Source organism: Oncorhynchus masou, chromosome 29, assembly GCF_036934945.1.
Source record: "Oncorhynchus masou masou isolate Uvic2021 chromosome 29, UVic_Omas_1.1, whole genome shotgun sequence".
NCBI lineage: Eukaryota > Metazoa > Chordata > Actinopteri > Salmoniformes > Salmonidae > Oncorhynchus > Oncorhynchus masou.
The window spans coordinates 78390538-78416915 of record NC_088240.1 but is presented as its reverse complement, the minus strand read 5'-3'; the positions used below and the strand labels follow the sequence as shown (position 1 = coordinate 78416915).

At 41.3% G+C, this 26378-nt stretch overlaps 3 protein-coding genes across 4 annotated transcripts in view; 1 reads left to right on the top strand and 2 right to left on the bottom strand.

Moving 5' to 3' along the window:
• Window positions 1-416, bottom strand: part of LOC135520653 (leukocyte receptor cluster member 8 homolog) — a 29191-nt gene extending 28775 nt beyond the window's left edge. For both annotated transcript variants that reach the window (XR_010452417.1, XM_064946365.1), the window contains exon 1: window positions 111-416. Coding sequence is in view for 1 of the 2 variants with exons in the window: in XM_064946365.1 (XP_064802437.1) it covers window positions 111-151 (41 nt within the window). In the remaining variant the exon portion in view is untranslated. The remainder of the gene's footprint in view (window positions 1-110) is intronic.
• Window positions 417-8970: 8554 nt separating this feature from the next.
• LOC135520652 (uncharacterized) lies at window positions 8971-13727 on the top strand. The gene is made up of 2 exons (XM_064946364.1): window positions 8971-9222; window positions 10493-13727. The coding sequence occupies exons 1-2, from the start codon at window positions 9171-9173 to the stop codon at window positions 11455-11457; spliced, it is 1017 nt and encodes a 338-aa protein (XP_064802436.1). The 5' UTR covers window positions 8971-9170; the 3' UTR covers window positions 11458-13727.
• Window positions 13728-16918: 3191 nt separating this feature from the next.
• On the bottom strand, window positions 16919-26370 carry LOC135520651 (glutamate-rich WD repeat-containing protein 1-like). The gene is made up of 7 exons (XM_064946363.1): window positions 26116-26370; window positions 25918-26035; window positions 25554-25719; window positions 25182-25392; window positions 24748-24893; window positions 24363-24554; window positions 16919-17389 (listed from the first exon to the last, which is right to left on the bottom strand). The coding sequence occupies exons 1-7, from the start codon at window positions 26327-26329 to the stop codon at window positions 17081-17083; spliced, it is 1356 nt and encodes a 451-aa protein (XP_064802435.1). The 5' UTR covers window positions 26330-26370; the 3' UTR covers window positions 16919-17080.
• Between the last annotated feature and the right edge of the window lie 8 nt (window positions 26371-26378).

Here is a 26378-nt window from a genome sequence, read left to right as displayed (position 1 = left end):
CGAATCTTCGGACGTCATTAAATGTCAATGTCTAGCTATAATACAGGTCAAAAAAAGTGAGAACATATTCGAAAGCTCGATATGATTCACTTGATAATTTTAGATCTTACCAGTTAGCAGCTGGAGCTGTCTGGGTCGTATTCGCCGCCATTTTGCCACCGAGATAGCTAGCAAACTACAGTACAGACGTATAGAACGTCGTCGGCCAGAAGACCCTAACGTAAACAAGAACAATTAAATCACAATATACAAGGAAAGTTTGTCTTTTACACTACCATCCACTACTTCTCAACAAGACCGTCTTTAAATTTAAGGAAAAAACACACTATAAGGCAATATCTAAACGTCGAATAATGCCATTTTCACAAGAACAACCATAACTGCAGTGGATCTTCAACTGAAAAACAAAATGGCAGTTGCATTAGATATGGAACGTATGCCTCGTCTTCCGTTTCCTTTGCCTCGCCTCCTCTCATTGGAGGAAAGCACCTACCTACTTTGTTCCTAGATTTCAAAGTTTTGCCTTCTCATTATCACTACTGCTACTACTTGCGTAATAAAAGTATTGTTGTTAAACACCGTAACCCTTGATGTTGCAGAATAATATTGAATAAAAGTTGTTTTACTCTACTGGTGACCACACAACTGTCAAACAAGGTGAATGTGATAAGATAGTCTCGACCAGGGATGGGCAACTTTGATGGGGGTGGGGGCCACAAAAAAATCTGAACTCATCATGAGGGGCCGCAGTAGCTCGCTGGTCTTTGTACCCAAATCCATACCCACACGTGTAGTCAGAGCCGGCCATAGCCTTAAGAGCCGGCCATAGCCCTAAGTGAGAGTGGCTGGCCCCCCATTCGGTAATTCGACCATGATTACTACAAGTTTAGATAGCTGGCTCGACTAATTTACCAATCTAAAAAATGTTATCTGACATGAGCTAATTGAGTGACTGTGTAGTGACTGACATAACAAGAGAAAAACTGCTGATCCACAACCAAAAATTGCACCTTGTGTATTCTACTATTCTAACTCTAAACCGTAATTCGAGACCCTGACAGAGTTCCTGAATTAAAAATAAATAATTATTATTACGTTTTAGGAAATTGATCCTCGTATAGCCGTGGGAAGTAGGTATGCTGAGGGTGCCCCCTGAAAAATCTGAAAGTAAAAAATATTAATATAAAAAAATTCTCACAAAAGTTATATGTTTTAATGTCACATCCACAAGTATGGTAAAATGCCTTTCTTGCAAACTCAAAACCCAACAATGCAATAATCAATAACAATGTATTAGTATTTTTTTTAAACACACAAGAAATAAGAATAAGAAATATGAAATAGACCATAAAATAAGTAAGTAAGCATACTATATACAAGGAATATTTGTAAAAGTCTGTTCCAATACCATATTTACAATGTGCAGGGATACTGGAGTGATGGAGGTAGATATGTAAAAGGTTAAGGTGACTAGGCAACAGGATATAAGATAAACAGAGTAGCAGCAGCTTGTATGTGAGTGGATGTGCAAGTGTGTGGAGTCTGTATAAATGTCTGTGCATATTATGAATGCGGCAGGGTAGCCTAGTGGCTAGAGCGTTGGACGAGTAACTGAAAGGTTGTAAGTTCAAATCCCCAAGCTGACAAGGTACAAATTTGTTGTTCTGCCCCTGAACAGGCAGTTAACCCACTGTTCCTAGGACATCATTGAAAATAAGAATTTGTTCTTAACTTACTTGCCTAGTTAAATAAAGGTTAAAAAGATGTGTGAGCAAGCAAATGATGGATGGATTGAGTGTGTTAGTGTGTAGGGTCCTGTGAATGTGCATAGAGACAATAAAGTCAATAAGGTTAACTCAGATAGTCCATGAAGCAAGTTTGTTAGCTATTTATCAATCATATTGCTTGGGGATAGAAGCTGTTCAAGAACCTGTTGGAGTCAGTCTTGATGCACCGGTACCACTTGCCGTGCGGCAGCAGAAAAAATAGTCTATGGCTTGGGTGGTTGGAGTCTAATAGAAGTGCACTGGTTCTGGATACATGGGCCTACAAAAGGGGGCTGCCAGTTTCCCATCCCTGGTCTAAACTCTGATCTACATACAGCCAGTTCAATTTGAATATTTGACTTGGGTCATAGCATCATTGTTTGCAGTGTGCAAATGATATTATACTGTGACATTCGGGGGTCTCTATTTATTTAATGGGACCTCCTATGTGTGCACACACAAAAAATGCATGGGCCTAATAGTAAAGACATGATATTTAACTGTCTGTTTTTTATTGAGCATGAACACAACCAGTCATGATGTTTTCATCTTATTGTCAAACAAATCACTTAAGAAAGTAGGCTACCTGCACATGTTCATCCACTCAAGCATCGAAACAATGCACTGTGCACTCACGCAATTTGATGAATCTGTTACAAAACACCAAAAAGTGTAATGACATTCAGCGATTGTCTTTGGGTCTATGCTCTTGTAGCCTGAATTAATACATTTTTTATAAAAAGAAAAGTTGGGACACCTGAAAAGGGTCTGAGATACGGGACTGTCCGGAGATGACAACCCGTACTGGGCATAGATGTCAATTTTATTGAATAGTTTGAGGTATGGCCTTGTCTCAGAGGAATGTGCCTCGGAGCCAGATGCTGATGATGGGTTGGTTGCCCTATGCAATAAAAAACAAATCTGTGAAAGTTTTAAGGACTTTGTTCAAAAACCTCCAAATAGCCTATAATTTACATTCTCATAACGTTAATAAAACCTCCTACGAAAACTTAAAGGGAACCATAGTAAAAATGCTCTCAGAGCATCCCTGCAAACTAAAAATGTAAGTTCCCAGAACAGGCAAAATGTTCACTTCTGTTCTTTTTAAATAACATTCTTAGAATTTTCTTTGAACATTACTAATGTTTTCTTGTGGTTTTTATGGAAAGTTTTCTTAATGTTCTAAAAACATGAGGAAACCTGCACAAAACCTTATGCTGAAGTACAGAAATTCCCACAGAAGATCGTTGTTTCTTAATGCTCTCCGAACGTTTTGAGAACATGACTTTAACCAGTTAAATGTAACTAAATCAATCAGAAAAAGTTATGTAAACCCCAAAAGTAATTATTTATCATGAGAGGGCCATAAACAATAACTAGAAGAAAGATTTAAATCTCACCTTTCTGGTTAAAATAGCTGTAAATTGCTGAGATGTAGTCACTTTTGAGGACACAAGCTCAAGTACACAGTACAAATATGATAAAAAATATTACATATTTTCTGTGATGTTTTTCCTATTCAACAAAACTGTATGAAGAAGGCTTAAAATAAAACTACTAACTATAAGATTCCACCTTCCTTGTAACTGTGAAATGCATATTTGTATGTTTAGTGTTAGAGAAAATTTGCATATTTTCTAAAGGTCTCTCTTGATCAAAACGTCTTCCCCCATCGCTGTGAATGTATCACAGAGCTCTAGCTTAGCTTCCTAAACTCGTTAGGAACTCGCCTTTTATTTCATATTAATCTTGTCCGTCATTGACACACAGAGAGTGTGTTTTGTTTAAAATCTCTCAATTATTTTAGATTAATAGCTATTAATCGATCTCTGAATGTGCTACCATGAATAAACCTGCTGCGCTACGATGTAATGATTGCAGGCATTTGCTTTGTCAGTGGCTATGATGTGGGATTCAGACAAAAGTTGATGGACAGTCGGAAGAGCGAATGAAATGTCAGAAGAGCGAATGAAATCGTAGGAGGGACATCCCAGCTTCAAGTGGTTTCAGATTTCACATCTACGTCACACAGACTCAGAAAAAACACTACTGTGTCTGTGGGAACCAGGGCTATTTGCCACTCAATGCATTTCGATCTAAGGTGTCCACAGATTTATAAGCGAAAATGTCGGTCCGAATCGGTACCAGAACCATGCAGATCCCTTAAACAAGGGACTCTACTTCTAAAAGGTTTTAGAATGGAATGGAATTATGCATTTCTTAATTCCATTATTTTATTTTTAGATTTGTGTGTATTGTTGGGAATTGTTAGACACTACTGCACTATTGGAGCTTGGAACACAAGCATTTCGCTACACCCGCAATAACATCTGCGAAATATGTGTATGTGACCAAAACAATTTGATTTGATTGGATTTCAAATAGAAATATAAGGAAACCTGCAGAAAACGTTATACTGAAGTACTGAAATTCCAACAGAAGAACGTTTTTTCTTAATGTTCTCTGAGCGTTCTGAGAACATGACTTTAAATAAGAGCATGAGGAAACCTGTGGGAAACGTTATACTGAAGTACTGAAATTCCCACCTAAGTAACATATGGTTCTCAGAACGTTATGTGCTAGCTGGGTTTCCTGAGTGGTGCAGTGGTCTAAGGTGGTCTAAGGCACTACATCTCAGTGCAAGAGGCATCACTACATCTCAGTGCAAGTGGCATCACTACAGTCCCTGGTTTCAATCCAGACTGTATCACATCTGGCCATGTTTGGGAGTCCCATGGGGAGGCGCACAATTGTCCCAGCGTCGTTTGGCTGGGGTAGGCCATCCTTGTAAATAAGAATTTGTTCTTAACTGACTTGCCTAGTTAAATAAAAAATGATAATAGTCATGCACCATTGCTAGAAGGTTGTAAGAAGGTTGTATGCAAAATAACAGTAGGACAACCATACTCTCACCAAGCTTTAAGAAACATATAGTATGTGCTTGCTGGGGTATGTTTCATTCGGGAGACCACCCTGGGCCTCCCATAATTAGCACTCTGATTGTTTGTCTTCCCAACATTGTTGCTGAAATCGATCCCATGTTGAAACACTGTGTACTTCAAAAACTTGAGGTAGTGTAACATCGGGTAACTAACTAATTTTTTAAGTAAAATTAAGTAAATCTAACATAACGATTCTGAAGAAAGTTTATCTAATATTTCATCATTTACAAAAAGTTATATATACTGTATATAATCTAATTAAGTTAGATCTATCAATGTTTATATATATATATATATATACTGTACATATATACTATATATATATATATATATATATATATATATATATATATATATATATATATATATATATATATATATATATCTCATTAGGGTAGCCTAAAAAAACAATCCACTTGTTTAGAGATACACATTTTAATAAATGTTTCATAGAGCACTAACATTTAAGGTGAGTGTGTTGGGGGCAATGTGGCAACTTTCTCCAAATGAGGATTTTCCAAATCATGTCCAAATAATTTACAAGTCACTTCATTGAGTTACGCAGTAATTTTCCCCCCGATACTTTAGGATGATTTTGACATGATTTGGAGATTTTTTTTGCTGAAACAAAAAACATTGCTTTTTGTGTCAGCAATTGGACTTTGTTCTTAGGGGAGCTAGTTACCTTCACGTTACCCTACACATCAAATCAAATTTTATTGGTCACATACACGCACATTAATGCGAGTGTAGTAAAATGCTTGCGCTTCTAGTTCCGACCGTGCAGTAACAAGTAATCTAACAATGTCCAAACAACTACCTTATACACACAAGTGTAAAGGAATGATAAGAATATGTACATATAAATATATGGATGAGCGATGGCCGAGCGGCATAGGCAAGATGCAGTAGATGGTATAGAGTACAGTATATACATATGAGATGAGTAATGTAGGTTAAGTAAACATTATATAAAGTGGCATTGTTTAAAGTGACTAGTGATACGTTTATTACATCCAATTGTTTATTATTAAAGTGGCTAGAGATTTGAGTCAGTATGTTGGCAGCAGCCATGCAATGTTAGTGATGGCTGTTTAACAGTCTGATGGCCATGAGATAGAAGCTGTTTTTCAGTCTCTGGGTCCCAGCTTTGATGCACCTGTACTGACCTCGCCTTCTGGATGATAGCGGGGTGAACAGGTAGTGGCTCGGGTGGTTGTTGTCCTTGATGATCGTTTTGGCCTTCCTGTGACATCGGGTGGTGTAGGTGTCCTGGAGGGCAGGTAGTTTGCCCCCGGTGATGCGTTGTGCCGACCTCACTACCCTCTGGAGAGCCTTACGGTTGTGTGCACCTGACAGCCTGACAGGATGTTCTCGATTGTGCATCTGTAAAGGTTTGTGAGTGTTTCCGGTGACAAGCCATATTTCTTTAGCCTCCTGAGGTTGATGAGGTGCTGTTGTGCCTTCTTCACCACTCTGTCTGCGTGGGTGGACCATTTCAGTTTGTCCGTGATGTGTACGCCGAGGAACTTAAAACTTTCCACCTTCTCCACTACTGTCCCATCAATGTGGATAGGGGGGGGGGGGGGGTGCTCCCTCTGCTGTTTCCTGAAGTCCATGATCATCTCCTTTGTTTTGTTGACGTTGAGTGTGAGCTTATTTTTCTGACACCACACTCTGAGGGCCCTCACCTTCTCCCTGTAGGCCATCTCGTCGTTGTTGGCAATCAAGCCTACCACTGTAGTGTCGTCTGCAAACTTGATGATTGAGTTGGAGGCGTGAGTGGCCACGCAGTCATGGGTGAACAGGGAGTACAGGGGAGGGCTGAGAATGCACCCTTGTGGGGCCCCAGTGTTGCGGATCAGCGGGGTGGAGATGTTGTTTCCTACCCTCATCACCTTGGGGCGGCCTGTCAGAAAGTTCAGGACCCAGTTGCACAGGGTGGGGTCGAGACCCAGGAAACTATGGGTCTCCACCCTTAATGACGAGTTTGGAGGGTACTATGGTGTTAAATGCTGAGCTGTAATCGATGAACAGCATTCTTACATAGGTATTCCTCTTGCCCAGATGGGTAAGGGCAGTGAGCAGTGTGATTGCTATTATGTCGTCTGTGGACCTATTGGGGCGTTATGCAAATTGGAGTGATGACGGAAGTAGTAGATGGGGTAGTAGTATTTATTTATTTATTTTTGAATTTTACCCCTTTTTCTCCCCAATTTCGTGGCTACTATCTTGTCTCATCGCTACAACTCCCGTACGGGCTCGGGAGAGACGAAGGTTGAAAGTCATGCGTCCTCCGATATACACACACACACACACACACACAGGATGTTCCCTCCATCCAACCCGGAAGCCAGCCTCATATGTCTGTAAACACACCAGCCAGCTGGTCTGCGCATGCTCTGAGGGAGCGGCTGGGGATGCCATCTGGGCCTGCAGCCTTGGGAGGTTTAACACGTTTAAATGTTTTACTCACGTTGGCTGTTTTGGTAGCGGGTCGTGTCAGTGGCACTGTATTGTCCTCAAAGCGGGCAAAGAAATTGTTTAATTTGCCTGGGAGCAAGACGTCGGTGTCTTAATAGCGATGAGCCCGTCGACGGAGCCACACATGAACAATGTAAGGACAGACAGATAATTATGACTGATGCGTAACCGACACTGTTTTATCAGACATATTGATACTATGTTGTAGTGTCTTAAATGCATTGACTCATGAACCTTAATAGTTGACTTACAGTGATAGTAGAAAATACAATCGGGTGGAATCAAGCACTATTAAAGATTAATAGCATCCACATGTGGCATTGAACTGAAAAGCAGACACGATTTAAAAAAAAGTCTATAAGGCCACTAATCCCATGGCTTTCATTTGAAACATTATGGGGTTAATGGCTAGGTTATGTCACCCGAGACAGAAGTCCAACTTCTGCCAGATAAGAGCAAATAATTATATATTTTTTATTACTGAGCAAATTCTGATTTCCCAATGGGCTCTATTCTATTCATGAGGTATTGTTTGGCAAACAGAATAGAGCACAGGAGAGGTGAGTAATATGGCGTAATAAACACACATACATTTGTACCTAATCCCCCCCCCCCCCCCCCCTGCTGTTCCCTCTATTTCCTGCCCTGCACCTCGACTGCTGCAGGATGTAGGTATTTTCATACTAACAACCCTAGGCACAGTGTCTTTGCAAAACACACACACACACACACACACACACATAAATGGTCGGCAAAGGAGGATATCTTATTATTGTATAATGTGTGTGTGACACAGAGAGATAGAGATAGAGAGCAAGGACTCAGATGCAATATCCTTTATCAATATTTGAATAAAGTTAAATAAATGTTCAATAAAAATGTTTTAAACATTCCCATAGGCGCTCATCAGTGTGACCACAAGCACCTCCACTGGTTCCTGTTAGTCTACTGGTTCATCCAGGGGTTGTATTTGGGACTTGATGGGTAGTAGAAGACACTTTACTTTTCCCTGATTGAATTCAATTCCCACGGTGTGCCATTCAATTGAACCTTTGGACACATCCTCCCACAGCTATGTAAACCTTGGGTGGCGATATCCCACAAAACAGTGAGTCACTTCCATGCCTCATCATTGTGTGATTCCCTGAAGTATGAGTGATATGGGGCTGAATGGGGAGGAAGATGAGAGATAGTTTCTCTTGTCCCACAACAAGCGGAAGGTCTTCCTACAGCAGCGGTCAGCATTCTGATTACCTCCATCCAGGATTTCCTCAAAGTCCCCTTTCATGAAGGATAATAGCAGACTGATCCAAATTAGCAAGAGGAATTGCGTGTTAGAAACCACAGGCAGTGCTCTCTAGGACAAAGCATGTCCTAGAGAGCGAAGGACTTGCCTGACAGCATTCCCGAAAAGGGAGGAATTATAGCCAATTTCCTACACCTATAGTAATGTACAGGAATGACACCAACCTGACTGGCTGAGGGAGATAGAAGATTTCTCATTAATGTAGCCTAATTATTTGTACTTTATTTATCTCGGCAAGTTAGTTAAGAACAAATTGTTATTTACAATGACGGCCTGCACTGGACGACGCTTTGGGCAATTGTGCACCACTCAATCACGGCCGGGTGTGATACAGCCTGGATTTGAACCAGATCACTGTGGTGAACCAGGTTGCTGCCTCTGAGATGCCGTGAGATGTAGTACCTTAGACCGCTGCGCCACTCGGGAGCCCCTTATGCTACACACTTGTAACAAAAACCTTGTATCAAAAACATTTAGTTATTGATTGTTTGATTATGTGTACACTTGATGTGGACTCGAGACCCAGTCATTCTCCCTCCGTAAAACACTCCCTAATAAAATATCGCGTCACTTCCTTGCCAATCCCTTAGAAAAAGAAATATTAGAAAGGGCCGAACGACGCTGGGAAAAAGCGAGAAGAAGCAAGAAGAGAAGATAAAGAAGTAAAGCCCGATGAAAAGAGGGATAGTGAGGCGGGAGGAAGCGAAACACGAGCGTAATCAAAGTAAGTTTCCGATACTTTTTCTGCTTTGGAAACACTCCACTCAGAAACTTGATCGGCGGAGCGCAAGTTTAGCCCTTTTCCCTCCCCATTGACATCACTTATTATGGCCTTCCATAGACTACTACTGCTAGGCAATCTATATGATACGTTTTAGAGTTCAATTCGCAGACATTTGCTATTTGTTGAAATGGGGTCCTGAGCTATGGCTGGCAGTAAGTTTGACATAATGTAGTCTGCCTTGCCGCATAAAAGCGATCAGTTTTATGAGGAGTTGTTGATTTTGCTTTGATGAGGCAATATCACTTGCAAGAACAAGGGGACGCACATAGGGACTAACTCACTTTCAACCTAACTTACTGTTTCATCCTCTGATTGAAGTTATTGGTAAATAGTAAACTAATGACAGTAATGTCAGACTGCTTTTTAAATATAGGCTACCTCGTTGTCTTTAAAAGCTCAGTAGCACCGGTTTGTGCCCATTTTCAATATAGTTTTCAATTGAATGGAATAGGGAATCATTGTAATTGCTTTTAGTATTGCCCTATATAGTGTTCGTCTGTGGCTTTAAAGTCCCCGACCCCGAGGGAAGGAATCCAGGCAGAAGTATGTTTCACTTGCAAGTCCCAGCATGGCCTTGGCATAAATATCAATGCCAAACGACTCGTTGGTTTCTCACACTCTTGCACAACAGCCATGTTTTCATGTAGGCCTGTCATGACAGGTCACTGTATATAAGACCATAGAAGTCTTCCCTGTGCAGTGACACTAATCAAGGGAAATGGCCCCTCAGTGACAGCTTGGCTCTGGGCCCCTCATATTCACTTTCTCTCTTATCTATGTTGACAGTCTAGAATGGACTTATCTGTTCACTGTCAGTTTATATACTGGCAAATACCTGTTTGTAAAGGTATTTTATTTCTGTTATGTGTGTTTTAAATAGGTTTATTGAGTTGATATTTGTCTCACACTGACTGAACTTGGCTCAGTGTCCGTATTAATAGATTACATCAAAGTAAGAACATCAAGGTAGTTTGTTAGTTTCATTTAGTCTGCCAGTATGTTTTCTGATGCATAGAAGTGTTTCTGCTTGATGTGTTGTCTCACCCAACTGGTTTTCTTTCCTCCCCGTCTCTGGCCTCTTTCTTTATTTCTGTCACTCTTTCATTTTCCCCCATGCTCTCTTCTCTACACCACTGTTTCTCTCCCTCTGTAACCCATCTTCTCTTTCCCTCTTGCCTCTTTTCTCCATAATCCTTTCTCCCTCTCTCAGCTGTCATGCCACTCCACAAGTCAGCCCACAAGGCGCCTCGCCTGGACCCCACCATGATCTCAGCTCCGCTGGGGGACTTCCGCCACACCATGCACATCGGGAGGGGAGGAGATGCTTTTGGTGACACCTCCTTCCTGGCTACTGTTGGCCCCAGCTCTGACCCTGGGTCTCCGGGTGCCACGGCAACAAACGACTCAATGGCGCCCGTTGATTCCAAGACGCCACTTAACCACACGGAGGATGTCACAGATGGCTTCGGAAGCACACTGAACAGTGAGCTTCAGCATTCCGAGTCGGTGTCGTCTTTCACACTCGATATGGATTTTGACCTGGGCCCATCCATTATGGGTGATGTGCTGGGGGTGATGGATGGACTGGGGCTGGACTCAGACTGGACTAGGACTCGCGCTAATGAGGAAGACATCTTCAGTCCAAGCAAAAGTCTTGTCGTTGAAGTGGAGAATTTTAAAATGGCGGCGGAGGATCAGTCTGTCAGCATAAGGAACGAGCTGAATGAGAAGAAGCTTTTAGGGATCGAGGGAGATGAGGTTGGAGATGGAAGGATAATAGAGGGGACTGGAGGGATCAAGACCAAAGGCCAGAGGCCGAAGGTGAGATTCAGCGACAAACGAGAGGAGATCATTCGCCAAGCGTCAGAGGAGGAAGGTCAGGGGTTAGATGTTGAGGAAGAGTGTGTGAGTCCCACCGAGGAAGATCGAGAGAGAGGGAACAACATCATCAGCGTGTCAATCGCGGGAATAGAGGTACAGCCCACCAATCACAAGGCGGATTCACCTTCCAGTCCTGCCTCCTCACACAGCTCAGAGTATGAGGGTGTCACCCCATTGGACAGGAGGAGGGTTGACAACTGTCACTCAGAGACTGATTCCGAGGAAGAGGAAGGGGGAGACAATGGACGGGGCTACACATTTGAAGATGAGTTTGATGATGAAATCGGCCTATAAGAATGCTACAGGGCACCTTACGTCAATCAATCAGAGGATAAAATGGTTCCTCGTTGGTTGTGAACTATGTACAGTTTACTTCCTCTATGAATTCTGCAAATTATCATTCAAAACAGAGGTTTAAGCAAAGCTAAGTATTTCAGAACAACAACTGGATATTTGAAGAGTCTCTGTTGAAATGTTTTTGGGACCAAATTGCTCCTTTGGATCCTCAGTCATTGACATGCAGTTAGTAAACAGTTACTACAGGAATCCGTTTCATTGAATCAATCTTATAAGCTCCAATTAATGTACAGAAAAAATGTGACCTTTTGAAATAGCCACCTATGTATTGACATCAGATTTGAAATGCTACATTTTTAATAGACACTGTACTTCAATTTTTTATGTCTCAATTGAAAATACAAAGAATAGCCTAGTATTGTTTTAGGCCAAGCAGGTTTTCAGTGAATAAATAGCTTAGTTTGCAGCACTTTAATTCATTTCAAGAAACTGGAAGCTTTACTGTTAAATCAGTGCTCAGTAAAAGATAATGACAGTTTTTTAAATGACAATGATTAAGGCAAATTGAAATGTTTTAACTAACATGTTATAGTTTTTACCAGGTCAAAGGTGTTTCTTAAGAGAAAGTGCATATGATACAGAAAGACTAGTATCTTATGCTGAAGGTGCCTTAAAGGGAGTCGTTGTTCATATCCCTGTGCTTTAACTCACCATAGCCATGTCTTCCTTCTTTATGTTGTATTTTCATATCATGTATTGCTCAGAGCAAATTGCTTTGTTGTCCATTTCGCATTGCATCTTATTGCTCTTTACAAACAAACTAAATGAACCAGCCTTTTATGACAAATATATAATTATTTGCCACCTGTTTCTCCACATAATTAATGGAACGTTTTTTTCTGAGCGATTTTATTGTTAAATGCCACTGGGTTATTCCACAAAATGAGTCCTTTTTAGGTAGTGTAACTTGGTTAAAAATATATATATTTTAGCACATTTTCAACTTAATAAAACATGTTTTCCCATTTCGAGGTTAAATAAATAAATAAAAATACTATAACTGCCAAATAAAGTAACAGGGTTGACTGTAACAGGGTTAATGATTTCATCTTAAATCAGCCATAAATCCCCTTGTGACAGGGGGAATGGAAGCTTGTTGCGTGCAACAGGGAGGGGCAATTGAATGCCAGGTTCACAACATTTTATTACATTGAACATTATTAGCCTGTAGCAATGGTGTAGCAGGGTTGATGAATTACAGCTCCACCCACTCAGATTTCCACAACACCAGAAAATGTCCAAAAAGAGTAGAACCTGCATTTGCACTAAAAATCTTCTGAGAAGTCAGTGCAAAGAGGGACATGTCAATGCTGAATTTTATTCATATAAAAAAAATCAGATTTATAGAATTTTCCATGTGGTCTACTTCGTTTAATATAACAGGCTTTAAAAATCCAATATTGGTGCACCATTTCTACTTAAAATATCAAAGGATACAAAAGCAACTAATTTCATGGAACAACCCTACTCTGTTTATGGATACCTCATTTTAAGAATTTCCTCTTATTTAGAGCTTTAATATCTTTGGTGTTTTCATTAAATAAATCTGTCATCCCAATTTATTTTTAAAGGTGAACTGTTCACATTCCAATATTTAACTTCTCAAGGTGGCAGGGTAGCCTAGTGGTTAGAGCATTGGACTAGTTACAGAAAGGTTGCAAGTTCAAATCCCCCGAGCTGACAAGGTACAAATCTGCCGTTCTGCCCCTGAACAGGCAGTTAACCCACTGTTCCTAGGCCGTCATTGATAATAAGAATTTGTTCTTAACTGACTTGCCTAGTAAAATAAAAAAATTAAAGGCAGAATTTTTCTGACCTAAATTACATCCAATGTAGGCCTATTTTTATTTTAATGCATTTAGCCTGTGTAGTCAATTACAAAAGTTATTAGTATTGATTTTAACAACCACTGACAATCTCTGAAATCTCATGTTTTGAATTTCAGTTGCAAAGCATGTATGACCTTATATTTAATGCTTATTTTGGACCAACATTGTACAAGGGGGTTGGGTTAAATGCGGAAGACGCATTTCAGTTATATGCATTCAGGTGCACAACTGACTATCCCCCTTTCCCCTTACAAGTAATGCTGTAGGGAGAAGAGGAGGGGGTCTGGAAAGAATTGTCTCTGGACATGTTCTTTATCTCGTGATGGATCCTCTTGGATATGCTGGTTACTTCAATAAACATATTTCCTTACAGCGTAATGTTTCAGCAAAGTGTTTCCTTGTGTCAGTTTACTCTTTAACTTATGTGGAAAAATGGCAGGAATATGAATGTGAGAATATGTCTGTATATGGACAGGGATGCCAACCTTTAAAATGTGGCTATATTCTCCAGCATTTCGGATTTGAGAGAATGTTTCATATGAAGTGACAGGACAGAATGTCCCCTTTTTATTTGAGGGTATTTTACTGTTTAGAAATGAAAGCACTTTATAGATCTAGTCCCCCCCATTTGACAATGTCAAGCATTTGGACAAATGTTGCTTCTTGTCTACCAAAGTAGTCAAAAGTTTAATATTTGGTCCCAAATTCCTAGCACATATTGACTACATCAAAATTGTGACTACAAACTCATCGGATGCATTTGCAGTTTGTTTTGTTTATGTTTTGCCTAATAGAAACTGAATGATGACTTGAGTAATTTTCTAAGTGAGTAGATACAATGTTTCTGAACACTTCTAAATCAATCCTGATAATACCATGATTAAGAAAAATCATTCATGAATAATGAGTGAGAAAGTTAGGCTCCAACAAAGCATGCAAACCTGTCACCATTACCAATCATGGGGGAGATGAGCATTTTTTTTGGGGGGGGGGGGTGATCTTTATCCCTCTAACTTTCTCACTCATCATAAACAAATCATTTTATGATTATCTATAATCATGGTAGCATTCTTATTCATGTAGGTGTTCACAAACACCTATTCTTACGATAAAAGTGTCTCAAATGACAGAACATTATTCACCATTCACTTCCTATTGGACAAACATCATCCGAAACACAACCTGAACAAGCTGTAAATAGACCCCTTTCTGTGCTTACAAATATTGCCGCATGAGGGCGCTGTGCGCAAGCTGTGCAAATTGGTGGCAGAACAAGGGGGAGTTCTCATAGAACACCAGCAAAAAAATCTAGCTAACAACTGCTGCATCCAAAATTAGTTATTTTTCAATGATCCCAACCCAAATATAACCTTGACGACTGTTCAAGCAAGAATCAAAACGTAATTGTAAGCGTATGAGAACCCCAAAAAGTTATTTTGTTTATAAGTAATAAAAACGTAAATCTAGGGTATGTCGTTTGGCAAATTCGTAAATTAAGTAATGGGTAATGAACATCCAAAAATTAATACATACAATACGAAACATCTTTCTAAATTGAGTGTCTCTGCTTTAAATACAGAATACTACAAAATGCTCTGAGACCAGGTTGTTTGCGGTGTTCAAATGCCGTTTTTGTTGACAATGATCATAGACTAGTCCTTTTTTCTCCTTAAAAACTACGTGGACTTATGTTTTCTCATTGAAAGTGTTTCTTGTTCCCTTGGCCTTAGTCAACGCTTTTAAACTAAATACTAAACCATTCTTTGATTTGTGATGTGGCTGTGCTATTGATGTCATATTAATCAGGCCTTTTGATTTGAACATATGGATTGTTTTAGTGCTGTAGGCGTGGCTATCTATTTAATTAATGGATCAAGCCTCAGCATTCATTCTGATCTCGTTCCCAATGATCCGTACTTTAGTTTATTATGGTGCTGTCCGGCAGTTCTGAATTTGCATGCACCCAACTATCCACATTTTATGTGCAATAGCCCTTTGATTTGAACATTTTTAACGTTTGTGTGTACTACAAGGCTGTTTGATTTCATTACTGTGTTACAGCACTTTGTTGAAATGAAACCAAATGAATTTGTCTTCAGTCCTTAAATAGGAGAGATGAGCTATATGGCCTACTATGGTGTAGGTCTAATGTGATCGTCTTCCTATAACCATCCTGAGTAGGCCTTTAACTCCATTCCTATTTTATTCAGAGTTTAGAGAAATGAATCAAATTGGAAATTAGCTATTATCAGGCTGGTTAATGTAATGCATGTCTGTTGAATTTGGAAAAAATCCACCCACACTCTGCCCCGCTTCACCTACTCAGCCAATCAGGAGCCGCTACTGAGTTGCAGCTGTGGCACACTGCATACTTTTTACTAAACGGTACATGCAAAATAGAATGCAACGGTGTGTGAATAGTATGGACTTTAAGTATGTAGTATGCTGTTATGGGTATTTAGAGAAGACCACTGTGTGCATATTACAGCTCTGGAAAAATTAAGAGACCACTGCAAAATGATCAGTTTCACTATTTATAGCCATGTTTTTGGGTAAAATTAACATTTTTGTTTAATTCTATAAACTTACTGACAACATTTCTCCATCCACACCTTGATTGACCTGGCTGTGTGGCATGGAGCATTGTCCTGCTGGAAAAAACAATCCTCAGAGTTGGGGAACATTGTCAGAGCAGAAGGAAGCATGTTTTCTTCCAGGACAACCTTGTACGGGATTTGATTCATGCGTCCTTCAAAGACAAATCTGCCCGATTCCAGCCTTGCTGAAGCACCCCCAGATCGCCGCCGATCCTCCACCAAATGTCACAGCGGGTGCGAGACCTGGAGAGGCCTACAAGCCAGTGTCTCGCACCCACTGTGAAATCACAGTGTGGATGGAGGACCACCAGATCAAGAGGAAGATGGATGGTCACAAGCCATCAAATAAAGCCAAGCCGCTTGAATCTTTGCTCCAGCAGTGGCATAAAGTCACCCAATATCAATGACTGGTGGCTAGCATGCCAAGACACATGAAAGCTGTGATTGAGAGAAAAAAAAAAAAGGGTTATTCCATCAAATATTGATTTCTGAACTCTTCCTAAGTTAAAACATTGTGTTTAAAAATGAATATGAACTTGTTTTCTTTGCATTATTCGAGGTCTGACAACACAGCATCTTTTGTTATTTTGACCAGTTGTCATTTTCTACAAATAAATGCTCTAAATGACAATATTTTTGTTTGGGAGAAATGTTGTTAGTAGACTATAGAACAAAACAAATAAAATCATTTTACCCAAACACATACCCATAAATAGTAAAACCAGAGAAACGGATCATTTTGCAGTGGTCTCTTCATTTTTTCCACATCTGTATATAAAAATACTCAAATAAAAGGTGACACTGTACTAAACCCTTTGATCTAAAAGCAAAATGTAATATTAGCATCACTCTAGAAATAAAGACATAGGGGGGTGTACGTCAATGGAAATGACTAACTCATGATCTCATTCCTTCATGTCAACCAACAGGCATTTTGTTGGGTTGAGAAAAAAATATACACCAAAACAGTAATTTGGTAAAGTGTTTTATTTTGAACATGTTGGTACACATGCTACTTGTGAAGGCCAGAAGGAATAACATACATGCACAGTACATAGTAAATGCATGCGAACAGAGCAGTGAGGGGACTGAAAAGTAAAAAACACAGGCTCACACACACACACACACACACAACTATACAGAGATGGTCCTGAACACGTTGAAGCCCGACAGAGCAGTAGAGACCATCACCCCGGGTATCTGCGGGTGCCAATGGATTTCCTTGACCTCTGTCTGACCCTGGTGCAGGAACAGCAGCTGGGGGGGCAGGTCCTTCACCCCCTCCTCCCTCGCACCCACATCACATGACTCTACCGATAGGTCCCATTGGCTGACCACGTCGTCCGCTCCAGAGGCGGCGAACACGCTGGAGTCCACAGGGTTCCATTCTACTGATGTCACTGGTGCGCTGTGCTGCTTGAAGTTAGCCACCGGCCGGCCCGACTGAAAGCACAGGTAGATAATATTACGGTTTAACATCATCTCTCCTCACTTCTGTTGTGAGCATTCTGGTTTAGAATAACTGCATAACCATGTTTAAGATCTGCCTTGTCAAACACACACTGACCCCAGACCAGTCCCATGGACGACCTCCCAAGGGTTCTAAAGCGCAATACGAGTCAGACCATGTAACCACTGTTGATTTGGTGCTCCTCCAGCACTTCAGAGTAATAGCAAATCTCTAAAGCTCAAAGCGGGCCAGTGTGTGGGAGCCAACTTTTCCTCTACATTCCACCTAAATCTTGAAATGACATCATACAGGATAGGACATGATTACTGTGGGTGTAGAGGAGAAGGGGTGGGGGAGACAAGAGGATTTATCGCACAACGCATCACCGGGGGCAAACTACCTGCCCTCCAGGACACCTACAGCACCCGATGTCACAGGAAGGCCAAAACGATCATGAAGGACAACAATCACCCGAGCCACTGCCTGTTCACCTTGCCATCATCCAGAAGGTGAGGTCAGTACAGGTGCATCAAAGCTGGGACCGAGAGACTGAAAAACAGCTCTCTCAAGACCATCAGACTGTTAAGCAGCCATCACTAACAGAGTGGCTGCTGCCAACATACTGACTCAAATCTCTAGCCACTTTTATAATTAAAAATTGGATGTAATAAATGTATCACTATTCACTTTAAATAATGTTTACATATCCTACATTACTCATCTCATATGTATATATTGTACTCTATACCATCTACTGCATCTTGCCTATGCCGCACGGCCATCGCTCATCCATATATTTATATGTACATATTCTTATTCATTTCTTTACACTTGTGTGTGTATAAGGTAGTTGGGAAATTGTTAGATATTACTGCAAGTTCAGAACTAGAAGCACAAGCATTTCGCTACACTCGCATTAACGTCTGCTAACCATGTGTATGTGACCAATAACATTTGATTTGATTATTGTCCGATGCACAGAAAACACAGGTAGAGATTGATGGCAGTGTGTGATTGTTCAGCAGCAGTGGAGTGCAGTGAGGATTAATCTGTTAAAACCTCTTGATACTCCCCATCCCAGATCCGGGATCGTGAATAAAGCCTCAGGCTCATTAGCATAACGCAACGTTAACGATTTCTGAAAATCGCAAATAAAATGAAAATAATGCGCCTACTCTCAAGCTTAGCCTTTTCTTAACAACACTGTCATCTCAGATTTTCAAAATATGCTTTTGAACCATAGCAAATCACTAATTTGTGTAAGAGTATGCTAAGCTAGCTTAGCATTTTGAGTAGCATTTAGCACGCAACATTTTCACAAAAACCAGATAACCAAATAAAATCATTTACCTTTGAAGAGCTTCGGATGTTTTCAATGAGGAGACTCTCAGTTACATAGCAAATGTTCAGTTTTTCCTGAAAGAATCTTTGTGTAGGAGATTTCGCTCCTTTTTGTACATCACCTTTGGCTACCGAAATGAACCGAAAATTCAGTCACAAAAACGTCAAACTTTTTCCGAATTAACTCCATAATATCGACCAAAACATGGCAAACGTTGTTTGGAATCAATCCTCAAGGTGTTTTTTCACATATCTCTTCATTGATATGCAGTTCGTGGAAGCCTGCTTTCCCCTCAGAATCGCATGGAAAAATACCAGCAGCTGAAAAAGACGCACCAACTTCGACGGAGGACACCGGGCGGACACCTGGAAAATGTAGTCTCTTATGGTCAATTTTCCAATGATATGCCTACAAATACGTCACAATGCTGCAGACACCTTGGGGAAACGACAGAAAGGGCAGACTCATTCCTCTCGCATTCACAGCCATATAAGGAGACAATGGAAAACAGAGCCTCAAAAATCCTGCTGGTTTCCTGGTTGCCGTTTCATCTTGGTTTTGCCTGTAGCTCCCGTTCTAGGGCACCCACAGACAATATCTTTGCAGTTCTGGAAAATTCAGTGTGTTTTCTTTCCAAAGCTATCAATTATATGCATAGTCGAGCATCTTTTTGTGACAAAATATCTTGTTTAAAACGGGAACGTTTTTCATCCAAAAATGAAATTGCGCCCCCCAGAGTTTCAAGAGGTTAAGAGTGTTGGGACTGCAGCCATTTTAAACCCAAACAAACCAACCCAGATGGTGCAATAATGATGCAAAGATGGCATTTACAGTATTTGCATTGCTTCCATTCCTTTTATTTAATATTTTACAGAAAATCTTTTAAAAAATACCTTTGAGAAAATTGCAACCATCCTGGTATTCCTGTTTAACACGGAAATGCTATTTAAAGTTGCAGCTAATGTAGAAGAACAAGCGGTGTACATTTGCAAATACTGTGCAAAATCATATGTGAAGAATGCAACAAAGATGCAGAATCATCTGGCCAAGTGCATAAAGTTCCCTCAGCGCTCACAACAAGCAACCGTTGACAAAAGTCCCTCTACTTCTCTTCGAGGTGAAAATGATGAATCAGACACCTTACCGATAGCAACAGCTCATGGTCCTCCTGGAATCATGTTTTTTTAGTCAATGGAGGAACGTAGTCAGATAAATGCTGATGAATGTCTTGCTCGAGCTGTGTATGCAACTGGTTCCCCTCTGATGCTCACAGGCAATGTGTCTTGGAAGAGATTTCTGAATGTTCTTCGCCCAGCATACACCCCTCCAACCAGACATGCTTTATCTATTAATTTGCTGGAAGCAGAGCTCGACAGAGTTCAAGTGAAGGTCAAGCAAATCATAGAGAAAGCAGACTGTATTGAAATCATCTCTGATGGGTGATTGAATGTTTGTGGGCAAGGAACAATTAACTACATCATCTCCACCCCTCAAATCAGTATTCTAAAAGAGCACAGACACGGGACAATAGACACACCGGTCTCTACATTGCAGATGAGCTGAAGGCAGTCAATGACCTTGGACCACAGAAGGTATTTGCACTGGTGACAGACAATGCTGTGAAGATGAAGGCTGTTTGGTCTAAAGTGGAGGAGTCCTAACCTCACATCACACCCATTGGCTGTGCTGCTCATGCATTGAATCTGCTCCTCAATGACATCATGGCACTGAAAACAATAGATACGCTCTACAAGAGCCAAGGAAATGGTTAGGTATGTGAAGGGTCAAGTTATAGCAGAAATCTACCTCACCAAGCAAAGTGATAAGAATAAGAGTACGACATTGAAGCTGCCCAGCAACACCCGTTGGGTTGGTGTTGTCATCATGTTTGACAGTCTCCTGGAGGGGAAGGAGTCGCTCCAAGAAATGGCCACATTACAGCCTGCCGATATGGACAGACCCATCAAGAGGATCCTTCTGGATTATGTACAGTGCCTTGCGAAAGTATTCGGCCCCCTTGAACTTTGCGACCTTTTGCCACATTTCAGGCTTCAAACATAAAGATATAAAACTGTATTTTTTTGTGAAGAATTAACAACAAGTGGGATACAATCATGAAGTGGAACGACATTTATTGGATATTTCAAACTTTTTTAACAAATCAAAAACTGAAAAATTGGGCGTGCAAAATTATTCAGCCCCTTTACTTTCAGTGCAGCAAACTCTCTCCAGAAGTTCAGTGAGGATCTCTGAATGATCCAATGTTGACCTAAATGACTAATGATGATAAATACAATCCACCTGTGTGTAATCAAGTCTCCGTATAAATGCACCTGCACTGTGATAGTCTCAGAGGTCCGTTAAAAGCGCAGAGAGCATCATGAAGAACAAGGAACACACCAGGCAGGTCCGAGATACTGTTGTGAAGAAGTTTAAAGCCGGATTTGGATACAAAAAGATTTCCCAAGCTTTAAACATCCCAAGGAGCACTGTGCAAGCGATAATATTGAAATGGAAGGAGTATCAGACCACTGCAAATCTACCGAGAACTGGCCGTCCCTCTAAACTTTCAGCTCATACAAGGAGAAGACTGATCAGAGATGCAGCCAAGAGGCCCATGATCACTCTGGATGAACTGCAGAGATCTACAGCTGAGGTGGGAGACTCTGTCCATAGGACAACAATCAGTCGTATATTGCACAAATCTGGCCTTTATGGAAGAGTGGCAAGAAGAAAGCCATTTCTTAAAGATATCCATAAAAAGTGTTGTTTAAAAAGTTTGCCACAAGCCACCTGGGAGACACACGAAACATGTGGAAGAAGGTGCTCTGGTCAGATGAAACCAAAATTTAACTTTTTGGCAACAATGCAAAACGTTATGTTTGGCGTAAAAGCAACACAGCTCATCACAATGAACACACCATCCCCACTGTCAAACATGGTGGTGGCAGCATCATGGTTTGGGCCTGCTTTTCTTCAGCAGGGACTGGGAAGATGGTTCAAATTGATGGGAAGATGGATGGAGCCAAATACAGGACCATTCTGGAAGAAAACCTGATGGAGTCTGCAAAAGACCTGAGACTGGGACGGAGATTTGTCTTCCAACAAGACAATGATCCAAAACATAAAGCAAAATCTACAATGGAATGGTTCAAAAATAAACATATCCAGGTGTTAGAATGGCCAAGTCAAAGTCCAGACCTGAATCCAATTGAGAATCTGTGGAAAGAACTGAAATCTGCTGTTCACAAATGCTCTCCATCCACCCTCACTGAGCTGGAGCTGTTTTGCAAGGAGGAATGGGAAAAAATTTCAGTCTCTCGATGTGCAAAACTGATAGAGACATACCCCAAGCGACTTACAGCTGTAATCGCAGCAAAAGGTGGCGCTACAAAGTATTAACTTAAGGGGGCTGAGTAATTTTGCACGCCCAATTTTTCAGTTTTTGATTTGTTAAAAAAGTTTGAAATATCCAATAAATGTCGTTCCACTTCATGATTGTGTCCCACTTGTTGTTAATTCTTCACAAAAAAATACAGTTTTATATCTTTATGTTTGAAGCCTGAAATGTGGCAAAGGGTCGCAAAGTTCAAGGGGGTCGAATACTTTCGCAAGGCACTGTATTTTGGGAGAGGTTGGTAACAGCTTGAAACTCCTGAAACCTATAGCAGAAGCCATTCCACGGATTGAGGGAGACAATGCCATCCTGTCTGATGTTCAGACTCTGCTCGTGTAACGACCCTGGGTTTATAAGCGCGGAAATCAACTCTGCCGCACGAGCATGCTTTTGTGGCACAGTCGATAGCGCGCCGGACCTCGGGCTCAAAGGTCGAGGGTTCGAGACCTGCTCCCTGCTGTTTCATTATACTAGCAGATGTAAGATAATAAATCCATACTGCCCTGCCCCCTTCATTGTTGCTCCAAGCAGAAGAAACTGCAGTTTTGAAATACATCAAAAAGCGTGAAGACTTCTGCCTGAAGCCCATACTTGCCTCAGCGTACATGTTGGACCCCAAGTATGCTGGCAAGAGCATCCTGTCCGGTGCAGAGATCAACAAGGCCTACGGTATCATCACTACCGTGTCTCGCCACATTGGCCTGGATGAGGGCAAGGTTCTTGGCAGTCTGGCGAAGTACACTTCCAAGCAAGGGCTTTGGGATGGAGATGCAATATGGCAGTCGTGCCAACATATCTCATCAGCCAGCTGGTGGAACGGACTTTGTGGATCTGAGGCTCTTTCCCCTGTTGCTCCATATCCCACCATCATCAGCCTCCTCAGAGCGCAACTGGTCCTTGTTTGGGAACACACACACCAAAGCACGCAACAGGCTGACCAATACAAGGGTTGAAAAATTGGTGCCATCCGGGCAAATTTTAGGCTTTTTGAGCCTGACAGCGAGCCATCCTCAACAAGGTTGGAAAGTGAGTGACGATGAGGCCTCAGAGTCTGATGTTCAAGAGGTAAACATTGATGAGGTCCAGGGAGAAGACATGGAAGCCTGAGAGGAAGACAACCAAAGATTTTGTTTCTAGAATATCCTTTTACAGACGTATGTTGAAAACATTTTTGGTTGCAATGGATCATTGGGGACCATTCAATATTCCTTTTCTTTTGTTGTTCAGTGAAATCATTCCATGTTAAGAGTCAACTCATTTAATTAAAAGTTCAATTCATAACTAAATAATTTTTACAATTTCTATTGGAAGTACTTAATAATTTGCAATTGTGTCTACTTATCATAAGTTAAAAGGTATATGTTTCTGTCTCCATATGATATGGAAAATACACTACATTTCAAAAGTTTGGTGTCACTTAGAAATGTCTTTGTTTTTTTAAAGAAAAGCTATTTGTTTGTCCATTAAAATAACATTAAATTGATCAGAAATACAGTGTACACATTGTTAATGTTGTAAATGACTATTGTCGCTGGAAACATGATTTTTAATGGAATATCTACATAGGCGTACTGAGGCCAATTGTCAGCTTCAGTGAAAAGGCGACTCTGGGATGCTGGCCTTCTAGGCGGAGTTCCTCTGTTCAGTGTCTGTGTTATTTCTCCCATCTTAATCATTTTATTAGCCAGTCTGAGATATGGATTTTTATTTGCAACTCTGCCTAGAAGGCCAGCATCAACAAGGACATTTCTAAGTGACCCCAAACTTTTGAACGGTAGTGTATATCCAATGCAAAAACATGTACATTTAAATGATATGGGAATTAACAGAAAGTAATATTAATATATTCCCACGGAAAGTTTCCACCTCTGAATATTCCCTAAAATGTGCAACCCTAGTGGTGACTATTTAAACAGACTGATGGCCTAGAGGGGGAGCAGCTATTTTTCAGTATCTCAGTCCCAGCTTTAATGCACCTGTACGGTCTCTGCCTTTAAATGCTAAATAACAAAATGTTTTCATGTGCAACTTCAGCAATGATGGTTTTGGGAAACAGCTCTGAGATTAAATGATGCTCCTACGAAGGTTCTAACGATTAACTTAGCCTTCAGTTTCCCAAAATAAACTTTCCCTGGTTCGTACCGTAGGATCAGCTGACCCTCCCTAAATCTCAACCTTAGACCAATGTCTAAGTCTAGGGGCAAATTAACCCTACTGCAGTTCTTACCTGGAACTGCCTCAAGTCCCAAACTTTCAGAAGTCCGTCGTCCCCGCCGGACAGGAGGAATGGTTCAGTCCTGTTCCAACTGATGACGTTGACGTCTGAGGAGTGTGCCTCCTTGGCACAGAGCATGGAGTTGGGCGGGGCTCTGGTGTCCCAGACCCGGATGGACTGATCCACAGAGCAGGACGCAAAAACCTTGGGGGTATGATGAAAGAGGGAGGAGGAAGAAAGAGGACAATGAGACAGAAAGTTGCAGTTTAGCTATAATTCTACAACTGACATTTCATGTCTGCTTCAACCGACATTAAAAAAAAGTGACATTTGACATTTCTTTTAATCTATTGATATTGTCACTCAGCCTAACATCCCACTGCTTCTCCCATCATACTGTGGCTTCTGTGGGTGACCACTGCAGGTCCTCCACAGACTTGGTGTGAGAACTGAAAGGCCGTTGGTCGATCTGCCAGGAAGTCCCTCCCTCCTGTGGTTCCCACACGTGGATGTTCTTTTTGCAGTCGCCACTGACCAGCCGACCTTTTAGACAAAACACACTAATAAATGAGATTATTATTCCACTCATGTATTCACATTTATTTAGGGACAGTTTCCCAGAGCCACATTAAGACTAATCCTGTACAAAAAAAATCTAATTTATCATCAAGGTAATTAGATTGAGCCAGTCATTCTCATTAATTTGGGATGGAAGCCAACATAGTAGACGTCCGCTTCTACATAGAACAGTAACTACACAGCGGATGGTGAGGAATATGCACTCTGCTTTAGACGTACCAAAACATCAGACGTGGCAATGGACCGACTCACCGGGTACTTTGGGCGACCAATCAATGGCAAAGCCCTCAGTCATGTGACCCGAGAAACTGAAGAGCGGCGTGGCTTCCTTCTGCTGTTTGACGAAGGTTGACATGGCAGCTGAACTGTAGACGGCTTCCATCTGGGATCGGAGGTCAAATATCTCCACCTGACCTTTCTCTGACCAGACAGCAGCCAATGACTGATCTCCATGATGGGTCACCTGGTGGGAAAATAGACAACGTTAATGTTGAGCCTTTCAAACCACAGTATACTGCTGCCTGACAAAACACACAGTCCAATCAGGGTGCATGTACAGAAGAACACACTGAGGGTGCAAGAGATATTCAGATACTCTCAGACAATGAGAACAGTTAAACTCACTCGGACTCTGTTGATCCCTCCGTAGTGAGGCATCATGGCCAACTCCATCTGTGGCTTCTTATCTTCATCATCATCCTCTTCATCACTCTCTCCATCACTGCTCTCGTCCCCCTCCTTCACTTTCTCTGTAGTACCGTGGAGGTTGTGCATGCGTATGAGAAGCAGTCTTAGAGGAAGGAGGAGACAAGGTATGGTAGGATAAGTCAATGAGGCCTGGGCAATAAAGGACTACCAATAGCGGGGTGTGCAAAAAGTATATTCAATGTGAGTATTTGGGGATCCCTTCACATCAGCCTCACAATAGGAAGGCAGTCTGAGGGTATGCTGAGTGTCATTGTTATGGATCGGTGGGTGTGACAGCTACCTGTTGCTGAGGGCAGCGTCAGCCTGTGTGCCTGCACAGAGCAACATAGAGAGGGGATACTGTTCCCTGCCGTCTCCATTCGCATCTCTCAACACGTCGAAGCTTAGGCAAGGAGCACCTGTCAGTTTAAAACATTCAAATTAATTTGTTTGATGGGCAATAAAATCACTCTATTTGCTAGTTAACGGTTGGACCAACCTGTCTGACACTCGTGGTACATGCGGTAAGCCGACCGGTCCATCTCGAGCTCCTCTCCGGGTTGGAGAGGCTGTTTTCCGGGGACATAAACTTGAGTTTCCTGTTCTCCATCCTTTCCCTCTTCTTCCATTTCGTCTTCGTCGCTGCCACCCCCTTCCATTTCCTCCATCTCTCCAGCTTCGTTCGGAAGCATGTCTTTTCTGGGCGCCGACATTTTGAGAGGGGCCAGGCTTTGCTTACTTCCGGTGGATTGATCACGTGGT

Coding starts and splice junctions, on each gene's coding strand:
- LOC135520651 (XM_064946363.1), bottom strand. CDS start 26,329: ATGTCGGCGCCCAGAAAAGACATGCTTCCGAACGAAGCTGGAGAGATG. Junction 26,036..26,115: donor GTACCACGAGTGTCAGACAG/GTTGGTCCAACC, acceptor TTAAACTGACAG/GTGCTCCTTGCCTAAGCTTC. Junction 17,390..24,362: donor GGGACTTGAGGCAGTTCCAG/GTAAGAACTGCA, acceptor CTGTGCTTTCAG/TCGGGCCGGCCGGTGGCTAA.
- LOC135520652 (XM_064946364.1), top strand. CDS start 9,171: ATGAAAAGAGGGATAGTGAGGCGGGAGGAAGCGAAACACGAGCGTAAT. Junction 9,223..10,492: donor GAAACACGAGCGTAATCAAA/GTAAGTTTCCGA, acceptor TCCCTCTCTCAG/CTGTCATGCCACTCCACAAG.